Source organism: Xyrauchen texanus, chromosome 15 (genome assembly GCF_025860055.1).
Source record: "Xyrauchen texanus isolate HMW12.3.18 chromosome 15, RBS_HiC_50CHRs, whole genome shotgun sequence".
In the NCBI taxonomy this organism is placed as follows: Eukaryota; Metazoa; Chordata; class Actinopteri; order Cypriniformes; family Catostomidae; genus Xyrauchen; species Xyrauchen texanus.
This window is the reverse complement of record NC_068290.1, coordinates 23,189,168-23,206,385: the sequence shown is the minus strand read 5'-3', so window position 1 is coordinate 23,206,385 and position 17,218 is coordinate 23,189,168. Positions and strand designations below refer to the sequence as shown.

Here is a 17,218-nt window from a genome sequence, read left to right as displayed (position 1 = left end):
CTCATCCGCAACAAGTTTTACCATATATTACGTCTTTTTCTCTAACACACGCACATTTTCTCATGAGAATGCTTGGAAAGTATGATGTCAATGATTTCCCAGCTGCTTTTAAATCATTGTTCACAGTTGAAGCCACGCTGGGCTGCAAAGACCTATTGATATTTTTAACGAGCTCCTGCTGTTTAAACACAGATTGATTATGACAGAAATACAGTGGTGGTTTAAGTTTGTGGACAGGACAATGTCCTGAAATTACTTCTTGTAGAATGAGTAGCTTCACTCATATCAAAATATCTCTGTGAATGGTGGTTTTGCAAATAATTGTCACCTCTTTCAACAACAATGCTCAGGAGGTTTGCTTTGTGAATGTTGCAGTGAGTGTAAAATCAAAACCTTAAAGACTTCACATATCCTGAGAGAAGGAATGGTTGAGGCCTCATCAGAGGCACATAATTGTTGCCTGGAGACTGACCCTGACTAACAAGGGACTTTCAAGTAGTGCCATTTCTCCTACTTAAGCAGAAAAACACACTCTCAGATATACACACAGCCACGGCCATGCAGTTTGTCCAACACAACTGTTTGATCTCTGAATCATGATGCTCAACCAGTCATGCATAGAAAGAAAACATCACACAGAAAATAAAAAGAGTGAAAAGAAAACAGAACCTCTATTTTTCCAACATCTTCCCCAGCTCCCTCCCCCAGGCTAATGAAGTCTACCAGACATGTTTTATGGAAGAGGATGTTTGGTTTGATGACTTTTAAACAATGTTTGACTTTTACAGCCCACAGTTTGTATCAATTCGCTGTTATTCAATAATTTTCACTTTGGTTACTAATTGTCACTGTAAGGCAGGAATGTTAAAAGCTCTAGTGGGAATGTTGGTTGTACTGTAAAAACATATATCTTTTAATTTTCTGACTGTTTTTTTCTTTTTCTCTCAGGTATAACCCTAGACCTGCCAAGAAATTATGAATAAAGGTTCTCAATGCTGCCGATCTCTATGTTTGATGGCTGAGAATACATGAGAATACACTCTATTATCATGGTGCTCCTGTTCTGGCAATCACACAAATAATAAATGTCCTGCTCTCAGCATGGTTGGGTTTGCTTCTGGGTTGAGCTTGTAAAGCAAAAACATGTTTCCATTTTTATAAGAGGTTTATTTGTCTATAATAAAAATACAGTGTACAAAATATGTATATTAAAAGTTTTAAGGTTTTCAAAATTGAGCAGTCAGATTTTTTTACCTTCACTCTAATATTGCACCCACCTTGTGTGTGAAGCAACTTCATGTTTTTACTGTCAACCATTCTGCTTTTAGTTAAAGGAATGCTGACTTAATTTATTACAGATCAGTTTTGACATCCTATAGTTTGGGTTCAGGGTGACTACTGTTCATGATTTTCAGATTTCTTCAGCAGCAGACTAGATTTACAATATGAATGGCTGATGTAAAAACGTAATGCTTAAGTTCAAAATGTCCTTACATTTATTTGGCACAACAGAGTTGTGTTTTTTGCTGTTAGTAGAACTCTTTGCAAAATGTCTAATCTTGAAGAGTAAAGTCTCTAAAACCCGCTAGATTAAACAGAATTCTGTGGTCCAGAACAAGCCTGTAAATTCAATAGAACAAATTCAGATTTCTACATTATCAATTTTAGAAATTAACTTAACTTAAAAACACCATGGTCATGAACTACAATTGAAATCAAAAGTTTACATACACCTTAGCCAAATACATTTAAACTCATTTCTTCACAATTCCTGACATTTAATCGTAGAAAACATTCCCTGTCCTAGGTCAGTTAGGATCTACTGTATTTTAATGTGAAATGTCAGAACAATAGTACAGATAATTATTTATTTCAGCTTTTATTTCTTTCATAACATTCCCAGTGGGTCAGAAGTTTACATACACTTGGTTAGTATTTGGTAGCATTGCCTATAATTGTTTAATTTGGGTCAAATGTTTTGGGTAGCCTTCCACAAGCTTCTTAGAATAAGTTGCTGGAATTTTGGCCCAATTTTGACAGAACTGGTGTAACCGAGTCAGCTTTGTAGGCCTCCTAGCTCGCATGTGCTTTTTCAGTTCTAAGTTCTGCCCACACATTTTCTATCAGATTGAGGACAGGGCTTTGTGATGACCACTCCAATACCTTGACTTTGTTGTCCTTAATACATTTTTGCCAACTTTGGAGGTATGCTTGGGGTTACTGTCCATTCAGAAGACCCACTCAATATCCACAGAATTTTCTTTCCTCATGATGCATTCTATTTTGTGAAGTGCTGCAGTCCCTTCTGCATCAAATCACCCCCACAACATGGTGCTGCCACCCATATGCTTTACGGTTGGTATGGTATTCTTTGGCTTGCAAGCCTCACCCTTTTTCCTCCAAATATAACAATGGTCATTATGGCCAAACAGTTACATTTTTGTTTCATTAGACCAGAGAACATTTCTCAAAATGTAAGATCTTTGTCCCCATGTATTTTATTATAACATCAGCCTGCCCAGGGACTACGGGTGGAAATTAGCTCTTGAGCTAAAACCTGGTACTATGCATCTTTCCCCTTGAGGTTAATGTTTATTGTACGCTGTCCCCGTTTCTCTAAATAAAAAAAAATAAAATAAAAAAATGTGCACTTGCCAATTGTAGTCTGACTTTTTAATGGTGGTTTTGGAACATTGGCTTCATACTTGCTGAGCAGCCTTTCGGGTTATTTAGAAATAGGACTCGTTTTACTGTGGATACAGATCGTCTAGCCATTTCCTCTAGCATCTTCACAAGGCCCTTTGCTGTTGTTCTGGGATTGACTTGTACTTTTCGCACAAAACTATGTTAATCTCTAGGAGACAGAATGCGTCTCCTTCCTGAGCGGTATGATGGCTGCGTGGTCCAATGGTGTTTATACTTAGGTACTGTTGTTTGTACAGTTCAGCGTTGTACCTTCAGGTGTTTGGAAATTGCTCCTTAGGATGAACGAGACTTGTGGAGGTCCAAATGTTTTTTTTTCTAAGGTCTTGGCTGATTTCTTTTGATTTTCCCATGATGTCAAGCAAAGAGGGACTGAGTTTGAAGGTAGTACACCTCCAATTCAGTACACCTCCTATCAGAAACTAATTGGCTAATTGTCTAAAGGCTTGACATAATTTTCTGGAATTTTCCAAGCTGCTTAAAAGCACAGTTAACTTAGTTAATGTAAACTTCTGACCCACTGGAATTGTGAGAGAGTCCATTAAAAGTGATAAAATCTGTCTGTAACAAAAATTACCCATATTATGCACAAAGTAGATGTCCCAATCGACTTGCCAAAAATATAGTTTGCTAATATGAAATCTGTGGAGTGGTTAAATATTTTTTTTTAATTACTTAAAACTAAGTGTATGTTAACTTCTGACTTCAACTGTATAAATGACTTTTCTGTGGTTTGGAACTTCATTTTTGATTTAGGTCACTGGTGAAAGAACAAGATAGGTTTAAATCTTGTTTTATGGAAAAGTGAACTACTAAGATATACACAGCTCTTACAATGTGGCCTCCCCTTTTCTTCCTCGTCTTTTAGTAGTAATCCCTTTAAAGACCTGCCTTGTGGATAACACAGCTCTAAAGTATTAATGTAGTGTCACATTGCATCTGTTCTTCTACATTATAACACACAGTCTACTGTTCACAATTATCTTAGGAGCCCGTTTAGCATACTTGGGTGCTTGTGAAGAAAAAGTAAAAGGGGTGTTCCTTGCATCTTGTATTTAAAGTGCTATTATTTCTTCTAAATAACGATACATATCCAACTGAATATTTAAAAATGTTTTATATTGTATGCATATTAATATGCAGCACTTGTGCGTTCATTAGTATTTCACAGTAATACTTTTTTGTGCAGTTGTAATCTGCAAAAACGGGGACTTTGAAAGTTACTGTTCTATAAGAAATATGGTATTCTTATGCAGCTTAGTGTGAATGAAACATGCTGCTGCATCTCAGACAATACACGCAGTTAAACTTGTCAATGAAATCACTGATGAAAACGTTAGTTGACGAAGGTTTATTTATTTTGTTAAAACGTTAACGAATACGAGAAAGACGCATCTTGACTATAATTACACAGTTTTATTAAAGCAATCTGTTGACGAAAAAAACAAGAAAAAATAATACTGCGATATAAACAAAAATAAACATCTATTTATAGATGAAGATATTAGATAATGTTCCTTAAATCCAATAATCCAGTATGTTGAGGAGTCCCCTCTCGAGCCGCGAGAGTTAAACGCTTTAAAAAGGGTTATTTACCTGGCTCAAACGCATTCTATTTATATATATGAGATTAATCACTAAATTTACAACCTATGTAATATTAAAATTAAAATCTGCACAGACAATGAAATGAGTAAACAGAACAGGTGTACTTGAACTAAGTTACGTGCTAACCATAATATTCGTAACATGTGTTGGGAATATACTGTAGCCATAAAAAACACACTACACGCAATGCAATATCCTAAAATGGCTAAACACAAAACATTAATAACAATCTCTAAAGCAAGAAGAATTCTGAATACAGAGTAAGCTAACTTCTAAAGAGTAGATAGCCTAATAATTCAGTATATTCATTACATGCTAGTATTTCAGGAGCTCATGTTTTCACAAGGACAGTTTTACAGTATTTTGTATGTAGCCCATCTTTTGTTTTATACGTTTCAATAAGAAAAGTTTTGAAATTTTAGTTTGGTCTGTTACATTTTGACACATTCTTCACATTATCATTAACCAAAAGATTTAATTTTCATTGATTAAAATTATATGCCATTTTAATCAGAGTAAAACTGAAACTGTAAAAATAAACACTAAATGCATGTGACATAAACTTTGTCATCAGCACAGTATGCGCAACCCAGTTTTTCAAGTTTTGCATACATATACACGTCTGTGAATGTCATCTGCGCTTGTGCCTGGAGTGATACTTAAAAGTATCAAAAATCAGTGGTAGTGTGCATGTGTCAAACTTGTCCATTGGGGCTTGTGGTCAAACTAGTCCACTTTGAAAAGCTAAAACACCGGACCATGCACGAGACGTAGTGGCAAGCGGAAAAGCAAAGTACACCCTAGCCTTGAGCCTCCTTGACTTATGCACTGTAATCAAGAATGTTAAATTTGCTGTCTATCATATAATTTCTGCAAGAGCAGATAACTAATGACAAGTAACACCAAGGCAACTTACAGTATATGCAACAATAAGCGGTAAAGCATAATTTCGTGTAGAATAAAAAATGTACACTTAAAATATTGGCACACTATTCCTCACCTGTGAAAGCCTTTTTGTAAGAAGTCAGCCTAAGACACAATTTTGTCTACTAGCATCTGCTCATTTTTAACAATGTACTTTCTTTTATATGTGGTAAGAAAGTTGAACATTAAATGTATTCACAGCATGCATATAAAAAGGAGATGTTTCCCAAGGCTCCTCCCATCATGACCTTCTCTAGGACCATTAGACAAATCCTCCTTCTCCCCCACTGCCTTCTCTTTCCCGTTCTCCACACCCTCCATCCTCGGCAATCAATTTCCTGTTCTTCTTCATCCTCTGTTTCATTCTCCTGAGCAGACAGCTAGCAATACCAAGAGCACCACCTTTCAAGAAGCGTACAAAGTTGTCACCAACAAGGGGACCCATGGCAAAGAGCCCAGGCTCAGCATTGCACTCAAAGGTATAAGGATTTATGTCAATGGGATTTTGTCTGCAAGAGATTGGCCTACTGGGATCCAAGCTGAGGTACTGCCCTTGTTCCTTCAAATAAAATAGGTTGGGATAGGTGCCGATCAGAACTAGCACCATAGAGACTTTGAAAGCTCTCAGAACACCTTTGGGTCCCCTCATCACACAGTGCATGTCAGGCTGAAAAGAGAGCACACAATGCTCAGGGAAGCTGGTGTAATCTGGAAACAGAGATGGACTAGGGGCTGAGGGATTAGTAACAGGTGATGTTGGGTAAGCCTGGGAGCACATCATGTGATAGACTCTGTGATATTCTGGGTAAAGTGTTTTTGGCAGCTGTTTGAAGATGAGACCTGGGTCATCGGCATGCTTACGGAAGGCATGCAATACAGAAACACCGTGGTTCAGAGCACACAGCACTGCATCGGCTGCGCTAAGCCCTGCCCCCACTACCAGCACAGGCTCAGAAAAAGGGCCCAGGCTGCCGTGGCAGCTGACAGCAACACTGAGGTCACGAACGTTGTGAAACACGAAAGGAAGATCTTCCCCTTCTACTCCTAATCGAGCTGGCATGTCAGATGCCCCTGTTGCCAAGACAACATTCTCAGCATATAGGCTAAAAGGGACATGAGTGTCACCTTGGAACAGTTGGTAGCCCCTGACCTCCCAGAGTCCCTGTGAAAGCCCTTGGGAAACCCCAATACTCTCTTTCACTCCTTCTTTTCTTCTTTTATTTTCATCCTGTTCCTCTTCAATCTCACCCATTCTACTATTATTCGCCATTCCATTTTTGAACTCATTACTAAAACTGTTCACCACTCCATTCTGACCGTTCTCAGTGCCATTCTTATGGCAGTAATCAAACCCATTTTTCACACAATTGATCTGACTATTTATAGTGCCTTTTTCATTCCCAAAACTGTTTTCATGACTGCGGTGGAGTTTCTGAACAGAGGTCACATAGGTATTTTCCACAAAGTTCTTCTGGAGGCCCATGAGCTTGACATAGTTTTTGTAGTAAGAAGAGATCTCCTCTGGAGTGGCTCGATCATTGGATACCCCCCTGTTAGAAAATCCCACAAACATGCACATGGAATCCATCAATATGAGAACCTCCTGACATGTTTGAAAAATTGGATGATATTCCTTGGTTTTCTGTTTGAAAGTAACCCATACATTTTCTAAATATCCTTTGTGTAAAGACACTTGAGACATGCCTTAATGGAAAATGTCTTCATCATGTATGCAGTTATCATCCATAGTACATACCTCCTCTTGCCAGGGGATAAATCTCTGTAGTTAACACCTGGTAACTCCATCCATATCCCAAGACTAATTGTCAGCATTGAACCGTCCATTGCCTTGGAGACCAGAGAGAGAGAAGACTTTGTTAATAAGTATTTTTTTTTTGCAAACATTAACACTATTTGTCTCAGCTAACTGGTAGTTTGAAAAGATTTTCTTTTTAATAATGAAACTGTCTTTTCAGCTCTGAAGGCTGAGAGTTATAAGTTCAGAAAGTATCATAGGCCATACCATGCCAGAAAAGTCACTCACGTGCCAGGCACCACCATGTGTGGCTTTGCCCAAAACCAGATGAGGAATGTGGTGTTTCTTTTCCAGTCTCCACTGCAGTACAGACGGGAACTCAAAGCCCAGATCTGCATTTGGATGAAGGAGTGTGTCGAAAAGCACAGCCAAAGTGTTTCCTGAACGCCCCTCTAAACCCTCAGAGAGTTGCTCCAAATTCTGCATGTAGACACACCGGACAACTAATTTATTGCTAATTTGACTGTGTAACATTTTCAGGATCGTTCAATTTTGTTATAAAAACTTCACAAAATGTATGTCTACTTGTAAGGCACTTATCCCTTATTACCTGTTCAGTTATGGGAAGCTGCTTGGATTCTTGAAGTTTACGAAAGAGGATGGGGTTTGGGTGCACAGCCACTGGATCCAAATAAGGAGTATATCCACTCAGAAGGTATGACAAGCATATACCAGAGGGACCATTACCTGCAAAGTGGTGAGGGGAGAGATAGTAACTTTGGTATTGTTACAGTAACTATTTGTAAATGGATAGCATTTTTTATATGTGATGATGAATAATAATATATATGCCCCTTACATATGTACAAATTAAGAGCCATCAGGATGGGTATAGATGCTATGAACACCTGTTTTGCAATTATGGTGAATCTGATAACATGTTTGGTCATTGATGACTCACCAATGATGACAACTGGCACAGTTCGAGTATAGTCCCTCGGAAGGGAACTTTCTTCCAGCAGGGGCATTATGGTAGCAGCCAGAATCTGAGCTGGCACTGTTAAAGACAAAAGACACATCTGTCAATCGACATAAGGCCTGGTAGCAGCCAGAATCTGAGCTGGCACTGTTAAAGACAAAAGACACATCTGTCAGGCCGTTTTCACACCTGGCTCATTTGAAGCATTTGTTTCAGAACCTGGTGCGTTTTCTACCTTAGTTTAGTTTGTTTAGGCATACTGTATATGAACATGGCAATCACACTCAGATCCTCACCAAAACAATCAGTCCAAGACCACCTCATCCGATTGCAAACAAACCCTGGTGTGGTTCACTTGTGGTGAGAATGAAATCCGACCCAATGGACCAACGAACCAAACAATATCCCTTTAAAAACCATGAGCGTACCTGATGGAACTTTGGAGAAGACATCTGTAGGTCAGCGCTTCACTGTAATTCATTATCAAAATGCATATATAGCCTATTGGTGACTATATTAGATATACACTGATCAGCCACAACATTAAAACCCCTGACAGATTAAGTGAATAACATTTATTATCTCGTTACAATGGCACCTGTCAAGGGGCAGCAAGTGAACAGTCAGTTCTAGAATTTCATGTGTTGAAAGCAGGAAAAATGGGCAACCATAAGGATCTCAGTGTCTGACAGGGGCCAAATTGTGATGGCTAGACAACTGGATCAGAGCATCTCCAAAATGTCAGGTCTTGTGGGGTTTTCTCGGTATGCAGTGGTTAGTACATACAAAAAGTGGTCCAAGGTAGGAAAATCGGTGAACCGGCGACAGGGTCATGGGTGCCCAAGGCTCATTGATGCACCTGGGGAGTGAAAGCTAACCCGTCTGGTCTGATCCCACAGAAGAGCTACTGTAGCACAAAATGCTGTACATTTTTTTTATGTTGGACAAGTTAGAAAGGTGTCAGTACACACAGTGCATCGCAGCTTGCTGTGTATGGGGCTGCATAGCCGCAGGCTGTCAGAGAGCCCACATTGACCCCTGTCCGCTGCCAAAAGCAACTACAATGGGCATGTGGGAGTCAGAAATGGGCATGGAGCAATGGAAGAAGGTGGCCTGGTCTGATGAATCCTGTTTTTTTTTTTTAGATCATATGGACGGCCGGGTGCGTTTGCATCGTTTACCTGGGTAAAAGATGGCAGCAGGATGCACCATGCAAAGAAGGCAGGCCGGCGGAGACAGTGTGATGCTCTTGGCGATGTTCTGCTGGGAAACCTTGTGGATGCCATGTGCCATGTGGAAACCATGTGGATGTTACTTTGACACGCACCACCTACCTAAAAATTGTTGCAGACCACATACAACCCTTCATAGCAACGATATTCCCTGATGGCAGAGGCCTCTTTCAGCAGGATAATGTGCCCTGCCAAACTGCAACAATTGCTTAGGAATGGTTTGATGAACATGACAAAGAGTTCAGTTTGTTGACTTGGCCTCCAAATTCCCCAGATCTCAATCCGATTTAGCATCTATGGGATGTGCTGGACCAAGAAGTCAGATCCATGGAGGCCCCACTTCACAACTTACAGGATTTAAAGGATCTGCTGCTAATGTCTTGGTGCCAGATACCACAGGACACCTCCAGAGGTCTTGTGGATTCCATGCCTCGACAGGTCAGAGCTGTTTTGGTGGCACGAGAGGGACCTATTCGATATTAGGAAGGTGGTTTTAATGTTGTGGGTGATCAGTGTAGTTGCATGTTTAAAATAAGAGCTATTTTATAAGTCCTATGATAACTTTAGGACAATCACTTCTCTCGGATAGTGGCAGAACACAGTTAGGAAAACATCATTAACATCAGTGGATGCACTAAATCCTGGAACAGCTCGCAAACATTCTGACCAATAAGGGGATAGTTTGCTTACATATGACTTTTATTGACACAATATTGGTCCGTTTTGAAAAGTTGCCTTGTGAAAGCGAACCAAAACAAGAGGAAAATGCAACATTGTAAAAATGTTATACCTTGTTTCGGAATAAATCAAACAAACTACAGGTCTGAAAATGCCCTAAAATAAGTGTTGGCTGCACCAGCTTTGCATGTTACATAAATGCTATGTATATATGTTAGCTAATTCTGTCTTTTGTATGAAAGTCCTTACAATTTATAAATTGGCCTTTGTTGTGGCAATGTTTACATTATTATTACCTGCACTAAATACTTGAAATTGTATAATACTGTATAATATAAGATATTTTACTATACAGTAGGTTGTGTGATATCCTGTAAAATCTTAAAAAGTATCTCTGTTACTTAACAAATTGTAACAGAATTTAGCTAAATATAAGCTACATGTTAATTCAGTTTTAGGCTTTAGATGGGGTCCTGGCTATTTAAATTGTACTTAGCTATGTTGCTTAGGTTACTGACATTTAAAGGGGTCATGACATGGTTTTTTTTATTGTATTATTATGTTCCCTTAGGTGCAATTATAGTATTAATATATTTTTTTTTAAGAAAAACTTTTAAAATCTAGTGATTTATGACCTTTTCCCACCCTGTTTCTCATCCTCTGATTCAAACAGTCTGTTTTGGGGGCGTTTTCCATTTAAGACTTCAGTGTTAACGCCCACTGTTATGATTGGCTAACGTCAGTGCCTATGTATCAATTATTGACGCCCCCAGCCAGAACAATATGCAAGTAAACTAAGTAAAAACACTGTGATTATTCATAATGAATGAAATTGCGCTTTAAAAAGTAGTTTAAAGTTTAAAATAGATTACTTACAGTTTGCGTCGTCGTTGTTCCCAGAATAGTCGGCACGGACTTATCTTTGAGCAACAGTTTTCTGGCAAAGCCAGCATCATATTGAGATTTGTTCTCAAAACAGTCATCCTTAAAATGTACAGAACAAACGCTTAAGTTAACACTGCCGTGACTGGGTCGTCCGCAAAAAATAAACTGCATCCATTTTTCCCTGACGTCTGGATCTTTCGGCAGCTTATTCAGAGGTTTTGTTTGACCACAGCCAGGAACAGCACATCTGTGTGGCATCGTAATTTTCCTGTGCACAAGTAGTCTCTGTCAGAGCTCGCTGTCCATCGACTGAACACTTGTGAGGCGCACGGCGATACGAAATGAGCGTAGTCTTGCGCTTAAAGCGTAGTTATCTTGTGCTGGAGGCGGTCATATGCAAACGCTGTTACGTCACTTCTAACCGACACGTCACTTCTAACCATGAATCCAGAACGAGCTGTATTTTGAGCTTGATTAAATAAAATGATTCGTTTAGAATGGGGAGGCCGTCTTAAAATATTAAACTTGCAGGACGTTTTAATGATACAAAGACCTCTTATATACCAAAAGATCAAGGCAAATTTGGTTTCTCATGTCATGACCCCTTTAAAATAAATTAAGTCCATTAATTTTCTTACATGACTTTTTTTTTTTTTTTTTACAGGGGAACCAAACTAACAGTCATTTCTCACATCCTGTTGTCATATCTCATGTGCAGAAGATAATTTTAAGTACAAAAAAAAATAAACAAAGGCACAAACTACATACACAAAGATGGCCTTGCTTGGACACTACCCCCCTAAGCTAATGCTGTCAATGCTTCCTGACAAAAGCAAATGATAATAATTTTATGGAGTGAGGCACTGTTATCTGACCACACTCATTATCTCAGCCTTGGTGTAAATCCCCCTGATTACACTTCAGTTTGGCATGTAATCCGCATTGCCCATGTTATGATTTCACAAAATAGAAGTGGGCATGGCATGCTGACAGTCCATCGCAGCCACCCATCACAACCTGTTTTTCTTTGACCCTGATTGTTTACTCTTTTCAGAGAGTGTGTAAAGGATTCCAGGCAAAACCATGGGTAAGGATGGTGGGACAGGGGTGTGTAAGTGGTGGAGCGAGGGTTGGCAGGGTTTGGAACTGACATTTCCACCCCACTGCCCCATTTAGCAGTTTCCTTACTACTTTTACAAAAGGGTACTCACATGGGCTGACCAGTCCCATGTTTTTCCCACTCATGTGTCCCGTTTTCAAAACAAATATTCAACAGAGGCTAGCAAAGCACAATGGATGGATCCTTACTGTGGTATAAATGTAATGGTTTAAATGGTGGTATCAATAAAACAAATATTTTTGAAAATCTATTATTTGCATGATAGACATGCTATTTATGTCATCCAGGAATCAGTACATTAAAATGAGTGGAGTTGTCCCATTTTTATCAGATGGTCCTGTCATCTACTTGTTGTGCACACTGGGCTAGCAGTGCGTTTGTATTTAATCCTTGCAAACTGAAGCTCATACTGGAAGGTATGTGAGTGTGTATACACACATCCACAAGTCTGTGAGAGCACATGTCTGATGGTTGAGTAAAAGAAAATGCTAGATGTGCACATTACTCCGGAAAATGTAATGTTTTAAATATATATATTATTTAAAAAGTGTTTACTAATGTCAAATATTGTCTTATGGAGTGACAATGTTTTCATTTTATTACTTGCTCTGAATTTTTTAAATTGTAAAATGCACAGCGATTACGCGCTAACATCGTCATCATTTCATAACTTGCCTTTTAAACTGTCTCTGTATTTGTCTTTATTGCCAATGAGATTTAAGAGCATGTTGCCTACATTAATTTCAATATGAAACGACTTCACAGGCACATTTTGTTAAAGGCAACATCAACCCGCTCTAATAAACTGTCCAACTTCATTATGTATGGAAAGGAACATCTACACCACGGTCTGACAGTAACTTTATGCGCCGGGGAGTACAACCAAGATAAGTTTTATAACGAATAGGCTACATTCTTAGTGGAATATTAGCCGACAGCACAGGTTGGGTGGAAATAACCGAAAATGAGGCGCGTTATGAACATTGCATAATTAAGGTCACATCTAAATTGTATTTGGAATGGTAATAAAAAGATTTATAGTGACTCCAGATTTTCTTACCTCTAAGTGAAAAATCTCTTCAGATTCTCTGCTTTTCAGATTTGCGTGTCTCTAGAAGGCTCGGGATGCTGTGAGCAGTATAAATAGTCCGTATCCCTAGTGGGAGGATCCAAGCCGAGTCACAAGATGACACGGACAAGTGAACTTTAAAGATGCTGTATTTCAGACCTGAATAACTACCGTAATGATGAGTGATACCTGAACAGAATTAAACCGACGTACCACATCGTTGGATAATATGTATTGCTCCAGACGAGCAGCCTCTGAGTCCTGGGTGAAGTTGTGAGGCGTCAGTCGCAACCAGCATCATCTGCACCTCGTTCTGCACCAGCAGGCATGAAGAGCGAGCCCAGATTCGCAGAGTCTGCTGTGCGCACATGGCATCAGTTAAAAAAAAAAAAGAAAAAGAAAACTGGACTGTCTGATTTTTCTCAATTGATTTGCTTACTCGCACAAGTTTTGAAAGACTTGGTTTGTTAAAAAAAAAAAAAAAAAAAAAAAAAACATTAAATGTTGTGGGGGGAAATGGAATAGTCTATGGAAAGAGTATATGCTTTAAAGTAGTTTTTATATTTGGGATCATTTTTTAACCAGTGGACTGTTAAGGGGCCTTAGCAAACTTCAAGGGGGCCTCGATATTATTTAAAATAATAAATAAATAAGTCAATATGCTGTATTCTAATAATATTACTTGCTATAATAAATCAAATAAAAATTCTAACAAAATCAATAAATAAATAGAAATTATGTAAATAGAAATTATGTAAACTGACAAAATCTTAAAGCAGTGTTTCTCAACTGGTGGATCTCAGGTCTGTTTGGATAGGGTCACAGTCAGCTGGGAAAGTACAATGCCAGAATTCTCCCTGCATTGATATGGTTTTGGTGGTTACCCAAGCAAAATTTTCGGACCACTGAGGCAAATTTAATGATAATCTCGCGCTCTGTGCTTTATTTGCCCTAAATATGCATTTCATCTGCAACGCAAAATTTTCACGCAACAATTGAAGCCATGTTTTCACGTGAGTGTGGCGTGAGCCATCACAGAACCTCGCACCAATAATCTACTCTGCTCTAATCTACTGTATCTCTGGAGTATGTGCGCATCAATCATGCTTCCCTCGATATCGCAGCGCAGACCACACAACTGATGCAACCTATTTCAATTGGTTAGAATTTTCTAGTTTAAAGCTGTATGGAGGAAGTCAAACCTCTCAAACAGTAGATAGCCTCTCAGAAGGATGTGCCAAAATAAAGACTTTTCAAATCACCCAGATTCATCACCCTTACAAAAATGTGTCATGATTTTACAGTGACTGTGATACAGTATTTTGTCAAAAATGTCATAGTTTCCAATTAAATCTATTAGACAGTATTTATTAGAAATTATTTTTATTTCAACCTTTGCAGTTGTAGTTAAAGTTTCTAAATGTGTTTAGGCTACTATTTTTCATAAAAAATTCATCCATCCATCTTCAACCGCTTGTCTGAAGTCGGGTTGCGGGGTCAGCAGCTCCAGCAGGGGGCCCCAAACTTCCCTATCCCGAGCCACATTAACCAGCTCTGACTGGGGGACCCTGAGGTGTTCCCACGCCAGTGTGGAGATGTAATCTCTCCACCTAGTCCTGGGTCTTCCCCAAGGCCTCCTCTCAACTGGACATGCCTGAAACTTCTCCCTAGGGAGGCGCCCAAACCACCTCAACTGGCTCCTTTCGACGCAAAGGAGCAGCGGCTCTATTCTGAGCACCTCACGGATGACTGAGCTCCTCATCCTATCCCTAAGGGAGAAGCACGCCACTCTTCTGAGGAAACCCATTTTGGCCGTTTGTACTCGCAACCTAGTTCTTTCGGTCATGACCCAGCCATGATCACAGGTGAGGGTAGGAATGAAAATTGATCTTCTGTCTCAGCACTCTTTTTGTGACAACGGTGCGATATAGTGAGTGCAATACTGCCCCCACTGCCCCGATTCTCCGGCCAATCTCCCGCTCCATTGTCCTCTCACTCGTGAACAAGACCCCAAGGTATTTGAACTCCTTCACTTGGGGCAATACCTCCTTCCCTACCCGGAATACACACTCCATCCTCAGATTTAGAGGTGCTAATCCTCATCCCAGCCACTTCACACTCGACTGCCAAGCGATCCAGTGAGAGCTGAAGGTCATGGAACGATGATGACATGAAAACCACATCATCTGCAAAAAGCAGCGATGAGATTCCCAGCCCACCAAACCACACCCCTTCCCCACCCCGACTACGCCTCGATATCCTGTCCATGAATATCACAAACATGATTGGTGACAAAGTGCAGCCCTGGCAGAGACCAACCCCCACATGGAACGAACTCGACTTTGTGCCGAGGACACAGACACAGCTCTCACTTTGGACATACAGGGATTAGATCGCCCTAAGAAGGGACACCCCACCCCGTACTCCCGCAGCACCTCCCACAGTATATCCCAGGGAACCCGGTCATATGCCTTCTCCAGATCAACAAAACACATGTAGACCGGATGGGCATTCTCCCAGGCCCCCTCCAGGATCCTTGCGAGAGTAAAGATCTGGTCCGTCATTCCATGGCCAGGACGGAACCCGCATTGTTCCTCTTCAATCCGAGGTACAACAATCAGCCAAACCCTCCTTTCCAGCACCTTGGAGTAAACTTTACCAGGGAGGCTGAGAAGTGTGATACCCCTGTAGATGGCACACACTCTCTGGTCCCCCTTTTTGAAGAGGGGATCCACCAACCTGTTCTGTCACTCCTTGGGCACTGTCCCAGACTTCCGTGCAATGTTGAAGAGGCATGTTATCCATGACACCCCCTCCACATCCAAAGCTTTCAGCATTTCTGGTCAGATCTCATCAATCCCCGGGGCTTTGCCACTGCGGAGTTGTTTGACTACCTCAGTGACCTCCCCCAGGGAAATTGAATCTGATCCCCATCAGCCTCCGGCTCTGCCTCTAGCATAGAGGGTGTGTTGGTTTTTAGGAGTTCTTCAAAATGTTCCTTCCACAGCCCAATAACCTCCTTGGTTGAGGTCAACAGCATCCCATCTTTGCTGTATATAGCTTGGATGGTTCCCCATTTCCCCCTCCTGAGGTGGCGGATGGTTTTCCAGAAGCACTTTAGTGTGGACCGAAAGTCCTTCTCCATGGCTTCTCCGAACTTTTCCCACACCCACTGCTTTGGTTATTCATTACAAATACTTTAAATAATTTATTTATTTCAAAAAAATTTTTTTTTTTAGAACGGCTAGCTACATTGACCGATATTGCACTTTAAATATAAGTACTAGTACATAAAAGGTCATGAATGCATTAATTCGTTTTTCGGAATAAGCAAAAGAGAGCATGTGTCTTAATTTAGCAAGTGGAAGAATGCTGTTCTACAAACATTGGTAATTAGATTTTCAAAGGACAGATTGGTATCAAATATAACACCTACGTTCTTCGCGGCTGAAGATGATTTAACAGTTCATCCATCGAGAGTCAAATTATATTTTAGCGGTTTATTTTTTAGAGGTTTTTGGTCCAATAATTAGTACCTCTGTTTTGTCAAAATTGAGTAGAAGGACATTTCTGGCCATCCGATTTAATTTAATTGATTCACTCTGCTAATTTGGAGAATTGAGAAATCTCATCAGGTTTTGAAGAAATATAAAGTTTGGTTGTGTTGTCATAACTGTGGAAACTTATTCCATGATTCCTGATAATATCTCCCAGGGGAAGCATATACAAGGAGAAAAGCAGAGGCCCTAAATCTGATACCTGTGGCACTCCATACTTTACTTTTGTTTGGTTTTACAATTCCTCATTTACATAGACAAAGTGGTAGCGGTCTGCTAAATAAGACCTAAACCAAGCTAATGCAACCCCACAAATGAATAGAATGCTGTGATATATCATATTGAATGCAGCAATAAGATCTAAAAGCACTAGAAGATAAATGCAGCCGTGATCAGATGATAAGAGCAAGTAATTTGTAACTCTGATAAGTGTAGTCTCTGTACTGTGATAAGGCCTAGATCCTGACTGAAATTGTTCATATATACTATTTTTCTGTAGATATGAACACATTTGGGAGGATACTACATTTTCTAGAATTTTCGACATAAACGGGAGATTTGAAATTGGTCTATAATCAGCCAGTTGGCTTCTTGTGGCTTCTTAATAAGTGGTTTGATAACTGCCATAACTGCAAGTTTATTGGGACATGTCCTAAGGATAGTGAGGAGTTAATAATATTATGAAGAGGCTCTGAGATAACAGGGAA

The 17,218-nt window shown here is 39.8% G+C and overlaps 1 protein-coding gene across 2 annotated transcripts; it reads right to left on the bottom strand.

The window, feature by feature from the left end:
- Positions 1-4,097: 4,097 nt before the first annotated feature.
- On the bottom strand, positions 4,098-13,135 carry osgin2 (oxidative stress induced growth inhibitor family member 2). Of its 2 annotated transcripts, XM_052144482.1 has the most exons (6): positions 12,946-13,135; positions 7,953-8,048; positions 7,602-7,738; positions 7,280-7,471; positions 6,992-7,083; positions 4,098-6,785 (listed from the first exon to the last, which is right to left on the bottom strand). In XM_052144482.1, the coding sequence occupies exons 2-6, from the start codon at positions 8,017-8,019 to the stop codon at positions 5,498-5,500; spliced, it is 1,776 nt and encodes a 591-aa protein (XP_052000442.1). In that variant the 5' UTR covers positions 8,020-8,048; positions 12,946-13,135; the 3' UTR covers positions 4,098-5,497. The 2 variants fall into 2 exon arrangements, with proteins under 2 accessions (XP_052000442.1, XP_052000441.1); XM_052144481.1 differs by lacking the exon at positions 12,946-13,135 and having other exon boundaries at positions 7,953-8,062.
- Between the last annotated feature and the right edge of the window lie 4,083 nt (positions 13,136-17,218).